The 7,001-nt window shown below is 40.0% G+C and overlaps 1 protein-coding gene across 1 annotated transcript in view; it reads right to left on the reverse strand.

The window, feature by feature from the left end:
• The window catches only part of HGSNAT (heparan-alpha-glucosaminide N-acetyltransferase), a 44,260-nt gene that overhangs the window by 27,186 nt on the left and 10,073 nt on the right, over positions 1–7,001 (reverse strand). Inside the window, exons 3-5 of the mRNA XM_024131530.3 lie at positions 4,922–5,058; positions 4,586–4,707; positions 1,945–2,014 (exon numbers count right to left, since the gene is read on the reverse strand). Of these exons, the coding sequence (XP_023987298.2) occupies positions 1,945–2,014; positions 4,586–4,707; positions 4,922–5,058 (329 nt within the window). The remainder of the gene's footprint in view (positions 1–1,944; positions 2,015–4,585; positions 4,708–4,921; positions 5,059–7,001) is intronic.

Here is a 7,001-nt window from a genome sequence, read left to right on the forward strand (position 1 = left end):
GACATATATACACTACCAAATGTAAAATAGATAGCTAGTGGGAAGCAGCAGCATAGCACAGGGAGATCAGCTCGGTGCTTTGTGACCACCTAGAGGGGTGGGCTAGGGAGGGTGGGAGGGAGACGCAAGAGGGAGGAGATATGTATATGTATAGCTGATTCACTTAGTTATAAAGTAGAAACTAACACACCATTGTAGAGCAATTATACTCCAATAAAGATGTTAAAAAAAAGAAAACGATAAGGACTCTTTCTTTTTAAACATACCGCAATTCTATTACCTCATTTAAGAATATAATCAACAATTCCTCAATATTATCAAATAGCAAGTTCAATTTTCCTGTCTTTTTTACAGTTTTATTGCTCAAGTCAGTATCCACACATGTTCCATATACCCATTGCTTATACTTTTAATTTCTTTTTTCCCTTATAACTCAACTCCCATTTCTAGTTTATCCAGCACTAATAACATCACCATCACATGAAAAAGTTGAAAACAGAACCATCTAAGGAAAGGTAAAAGAAGATATTTAAAAATTAAAATTAAAAAAAGCACTTATTTTCTTGTACATGCTTGTTCCCCAAGTGAAAAGGAGAAAGATGTTGTATTCTTACTACTTTTTCAGATTCTTTTCTGGTTCAGACAAATCTGAACTTCCCTGGGCTTCCATGCGCACACTGGAAAGTGATGGGGAAAGGTACAAGGCACTCTTGCTTTCCCCACAAGAGCTTTGTGCCCACAGGCTGCAAAGGGAGAATCACACGTAAAAGGAGTTTCAATTCCACAGTGGGGCAAGGTGAGGTTCTTCTCTTTGCAAGAGTCTGATATCAGCTATCTACCACTTTAAACATCATGTAATAGATATTCACATCCAAAGCACCAAATGAAGACACTCTAATAAACTGGAAGACCATTTACATCTTATCACCAAAGTAATGCAACTCCTCTTTGCGTATTGCACTCCATCCCTAAAGGGTCAGAGGGATAAACTCCCCAAAGGTGCAGGATTTCCCCAAGCTAGCAGGTTTTTTCTTCCAATTTGGATCCGGCTCACCAATAAAATCTCAACGGTCTTTCCTGAGACCGTAACCAGCTGAGCATGTGAAAATTCACTCTTATTCCTTTTGAGAGGAAAGACCTTCCCTCGGCAAGGTGATGTGCCAGGCCTGGGTCTATTTCACTTTCTTTTCCTTCTGCAATCCGCAAATCCACTCACCAGAATCGCTGTTTACCAGGAAGGAGAAGGAATCCCCTCTCCAAGCTGGCCGACCCTAACCAAGGGAGAGTCCACCCTGAGGTCGGAGGTCCCCACCGCAGGAGCTGGGAAGCTGGACCAGAGGCGTGGCCTCTGGGTTCAGAGCCAAGAGGAGGAAGACAGTCAGTGTGGCAGCACCTCCCAAGACCACCACAGGCGGGCTTCCCTGGTGGCGCAGTGGTTGAGAGTCCGCCTGCCGATGCAGGGGACACGGGTTCGTGCCTCGGTCCGGGAAGATCCCACATGCCGCGAAGCGGCTGGGCTCGTGAGCCATGGCCGCTGAGCCTGCGCATCCAGAGCCTGTGCTCCGCAATGGGAGAGGCCACAACAGTGAGAGGCCCGCGTACAGGAAAAAAAAAAAAAAAAGACCATCACAGGCCTCTTCCATGCGCGACGTGCCAGGATGTGACAGTCTGTCAGGAAATAGTGATTGCTCAAGTATTTTCTTCTACATCTTCAGCCACGTGGGAGAATTGAAGGCAGAGAGCCATTCGCACTAGGTTATTATTTCCCTGAAGTCAGGGACCATCTCTTATTCGACACTGAATCCCGAATGCCTAGGACTACGCTGGGCATGGCGGACACAGTAAGTTTTCATTTAATCCTGGAATGATGGTCAGACTACCCTTTCTGAATACAGTCATTCTGTATTCTGTTTTCCCCAGTGTGCCCCCCCAGCGCCCGCTTACCTCAGCAAGAACCTTAGAAAGGACACCACGATGATGAGCACCAGGCCGACAAGGAACGCGATAATCACAGCTGCAAAAATAAAGAAAACATATCATCACCAAAAGCTGTCGTGTCATTACAGTGAATCTGTAAATGAAAAATGCAAACAGAATATGAAAAAGAATGTATATATACGTATAACTGAATCACTTTGCTGTATAGTAATTAACACAACATTGTAAATCAACTATACTTCAATAAAACAAATTTTAAAATTAAAAAAAGAAAAAGGCAAACAAATACAAACGGAAACGTATGAAGGAAAAGCCTATATCCTTATGTGAAATTTCTTACTAACAACTGAGAATACTCTTCATGAGGGAAGTGCTAATTTTCATCATGAAAAATATCAAACATACACAAAAGTACAGAGAACTGTACAATAAACCCACATATAGCCGTCACCTAGATTCTAGAATATCAAACATTGTCACTCTTGCTTCATCTACTACTACTACTCACCCTTCTTTTCTTTTTTCCACCTGAAGTCTTTTAAGCAAATCCCAGACATCAAGCTATTTCATTCCCACATCTTCAGGATGTATGTCTATGTACATCATGCAATTCTTACGTGACCCCCTGAGGAGGACACTGCCTCTCTTCCGCGGGATGCTACCGAAGACACATGGCCTCTTCTGGGTCACAAGAAGGCAGCAAGCAAACCAAAGTAACAAAATAACTGGCCAGTCCTCTTCAAAAGTGTCAAGGTCGTGAAAGACCAAGAAAGGCTGATTAGAGGCCATGAGGTTAGATTAGAGGAGGCCTGGGAGACCTGATCACTAAATGCTCTGTGGGACCCTGGACACAAAACGGACACGAGGAGGACAACTGGAGAAATCTGAGAACTCTGCAGCTCAGTTAATAGCGCTGTGTGCATGAAGTTCCTAGTTTCAATCACTGTACATGGAATCACTGTACTGTGATTATATAGTTTGGGGGCTTAGGGGAAGCTGAATGAAGGGTATATGGAAACCCTGTTTTGCAACGTTTCTGTGAGTCTAAAACTATTTCAAAATGAAAAGTTTCTTAAGAATGGACCTTTTGCTGTATAAGCACAACGTCATACAAAATTAATAATTCCCTGGCTAACACTGAGTCCATATTCAAATTTTTCTAGTTGCCTCGAAAACGTGTGTTGTAGTCCATGTGTTCAAATCAGGATCCAAGCAAGACTCACATCTTGCCTGCATTGTTAACGTGCCTTAAGCTCCATGCATTGGTCCACAGCCACTGACTTGATTTACACGAGGCTGGCTGTCTCCTATCAGGGCATCTCATTCGAGGTCTAGATCTGCCAGGACCCCTCGCCTGGTGTCACTGAACTTGTTCTTCTATCCTCCGTGCGTTCTGTAAATGGGAAGTTAGCTGTAAAGCCTTGGCCGAGAAGTCCCACTTCTCCAGCAGGAACGCTTCGCAGGTGCTGTGTCTTTCCCACCACGTCCCATCAGGAGCACCTCCTGCTTCAGACCTTGTGCCCGATGCCCGCGTTCAGCTGGTGAAGGCCTGTCCCCTCCCGTGTAAAGTTCCCCTTTCACTGGATGGTTCCATCCACTCATGGCTTTTGCCTAAATCAGTAACTTCAATGGGCGTTGCAAAATATTCTGCCACGTTATTAGCTGGATTCCGTCTCTAAAGAATTTACCCTCATCATCTAGGACTAAGATATAGTCAAAACAGGAAAGGCAGGAGAGATGATCCTGCCTTTACCAGGATCATCAGTTAACACCAGGTGTCCTTGTTACCCCCAAAGGCAACCAAAATATTGTTCTTGTTGGGGGAGGGGGCCTTGTGCTTTTTAGCTTCATAGTGAACTCACGGGTTTTTGTATGTGCAACGTGTCTCCGTCGATTACATTCATTATTCTTTTAATGATTAAATCATCCCGCGTTGGCTCTTTCACATTGGCTCTTACCAGTGCTCTTCTGACAGTCTTCAACAGCGTCACTGTGAACAGTACTTACTGTTGGAACAGCCCCAGGGATTCCTGATACTATCTACTGGGGGCTTGGAGGGACAGATTTTCTCCAGTGGAGTTATTAGAGCATGAACGATCCCTCCTGAACCCAAGGGGGACCTCTGGACAGAGACACATACAGGAAACACTGTACCCTAAATCCTAAAACAAAGACAGACACCTGACAGTCAACTGTCTTATTTCTAGTTTCTTTCCACTGCATTAATTTTTTTGGCTTATTTTTACTGCATAATACAGTAAATAACAACTATGAGAATATGTTGATACATCAAACAATTTTTTGTATGTCACATAATTTTCTTAGTCTACACCAATGACACAATAAATACATTATAAATATGCCATAACTCAGTGAGATAGACAACCTATAATCCAGGATTTAAATTACCCGAAATGTCGCAAACAGTACTCAAAAACTAAAACCGTTGAAAATGCAAATTTACCAAGAGGGACGTCCCTGGTGGTCCAGTGGTTGAGACTCTGCGCTCCCAGTGCAGGGGGCCCAGGTTCGATCCCTGGTCAGAGAACTAGATCCCACATGCTACAACTAAGACCTGGAGCAGCCAAATAAATAAATAAATAAATATTTTTTAAAAAATAAAAATCAACCAAGAGCATGTACGTACGAAGGTTACTGTCAACTGGCTTCTCATTAACGACCAGGTCACACGCAATTTCATTGACTCCATCATGGGTGTGCTTTACCAAGAGAGAATAGTTTCCAAATTCTCCAAATTTGTATTCCAGCCTACAAAGATTAGGTAAAATGAAGAAACATCGTTAGGTTAGGATATAAGCAGTTGGATGTTGGTAATGTCACCCAGGCAGAGTGATAGGCATTCCTGGGTGCAGACCAGGGAAGACACAGAAAGATATTTTGAAAGAAGAAGCTAAAACCCAAACAAAAAAATAGTAGAGAGAAAGTACAGGTGTCAGTAAGTCACATCATAGCAGGTACGAACCTACAAACTTGCTTCTCCTCCGCAGTGTCATTAAGCTGCAGGATGGATCCGTGCTGGGTGCTCACAGCCACAGCCTCAATGCTGGGCTCCCCGGGTTTCCTGCTCTGGGAGACTTCGACCAGGACCTGGAGCAGGCACTACACGATCCAAGCACAGGCCAGGTGTTAGGGGTTTGACAGTCTGTGGTTGTTGGGTATCCAACTGAAGACCTGAGATAACTTTTCCTTCATGCTTATAGAAAACTTTTACACTTCAATAATTTAGGTAAATTTTGCCTACATAACTAGGTGTTGCTATGGAACTACATAATCTTTATTCATAGGTAAATTCTTCACATAATTAACAAATAAAGCATCCCTTTAATCTTGCATTCTATGGTTTTACTTAATATTATTCAACAAATAAACTTCCATGATTCTACCCAATTTGCATATTTATAATTTTTAATGGTTGCATTATATTCCATCAAATACTATCGCTATGAATACTTCAGCTGCTTTCAAAGCTCGTTTTGTTTTATCTTTTTGTATATAACTTATATAAATTATATTGTTTTAGAAGATATATAATTATATGATATATAATAATATAAATCTACTTATATTTATAATTTATATAAATTATATTGTTTCAAAAGATCTACACATGATGTTCTTATTCCTTTAAATTCTTTCCCTAAGACGAATTTCCAAAAATGAGATTACTGGATTAAAAAAATAATCATTTTAATGGTTCTTGCTACACGTGGCCAAATAGCACTCACATAAGAAAAATTACAATAGATTTATTTCTCATCAGCCTTACCAGGACTTCATATCATTCTTCCTTTTGTTCAGGTACTAGGTGTTTATGATACCACAGCATTAAGATTACATTTTAAATTATAAGCAGATTAAATAATTCAATTTTCTTTGGCTCTTTTATGTTCCTTGTGGTGTGAAACACCTGGTAGACACTCAAATCCCTCAAACAGAATCTTAGAAATCTGTCCTCGTACACTGTAACATTAAACTTCTCTCTCAAACACTTCCCCACTCTAGTGCTTTCATCTTATTATGTTCTGTTGTTTTTAAAGTTTTACAGAGTCATACTACTCTGGTTTGTTATTTCTCCTATTGCCTCATGAGTTTAACAATGTATTCTGCATTTTTTAGTATTTGTTAAATTTGTGGGTTTTGTTTTTTTTTACTTGAATCCACTTGGGGTATTTGATAGATGGTATCCCATAATTCTAAATACCTTTCCACGGTTTTAGCTGTTAAATTCTTACGTAAATTAGATTCTACTTCTTATACTTCGTTTGGCCTGTTGGTCTTCATTTCTCTTTTTTGGCTACGTTCACGACCGTGCTCTGTGATACTTCTTATCTGGTACAGCAAGTCTCCATACCGTCCGTTCTCCCTTTGGGCCATCCTCTGATTCTCTTGCACACTTACTTTTTCATAGACATTTTGGAATTATTTTTATGCAGCTTCTATAAAGTATCCACAAGCAATTGTGTTGAATGTATAAACTAATTTGGGAAGTATTGCCATTTTTCCTATGTTTAGGTGTCACATCAGCGTGCATTGGCTATTTATTTCTCCATTTAGCCTATGATTTTCCCATTAAAATTTTATCATTATCCATATATATGACCTCTTATAGATTCCTCAAGATGAAAATATAAGTCATCATAAATCTCTCAATATGCCAACTTATTCTACCTGATAATTTATTTAAGATTTTTACACCCACATTAATTAGAAAGATTGACCTGCATTTTCTGTCATGTCTCGGCTAAATTTTAAGATCAACACCCTGCAGAATGAATCAGATACCAAGCCATCATTTTTTTAATTGTTGTTATATTTAGGGTCAGTTTATATAGATTAAGAATTACTTATTATTTGAAAATGCAGGGAAAAATGACCTATTTTTAGGTAGAGAAATTCATTACAACTCTCCAGATTTCTTAATTGGTTGCTGATCTATTTATGTCCTCAAATTCTTGAATCAATCTTCATATTATATATATATATATATATATATATATTTTTTTTTTTTTTTTTTTTTTTTTTTTTGTGGTACGCGGGACTCT

Source organism: Physeter macrocephalus, chromosome 20 (assembly GCF_002837175.3).
Source record: "Physeter macrocephalus isolate SW-GA chromosome 20, ASM283717v5, whole genome shotgun sequence".
In the NCBI taxonomy this organism is placed as follows: Eukaryota; Metazoa; Chordata; class Mammalia; order Artiodactyla; family Physeteridae; genus Physeter; species Physeter macrocephalus.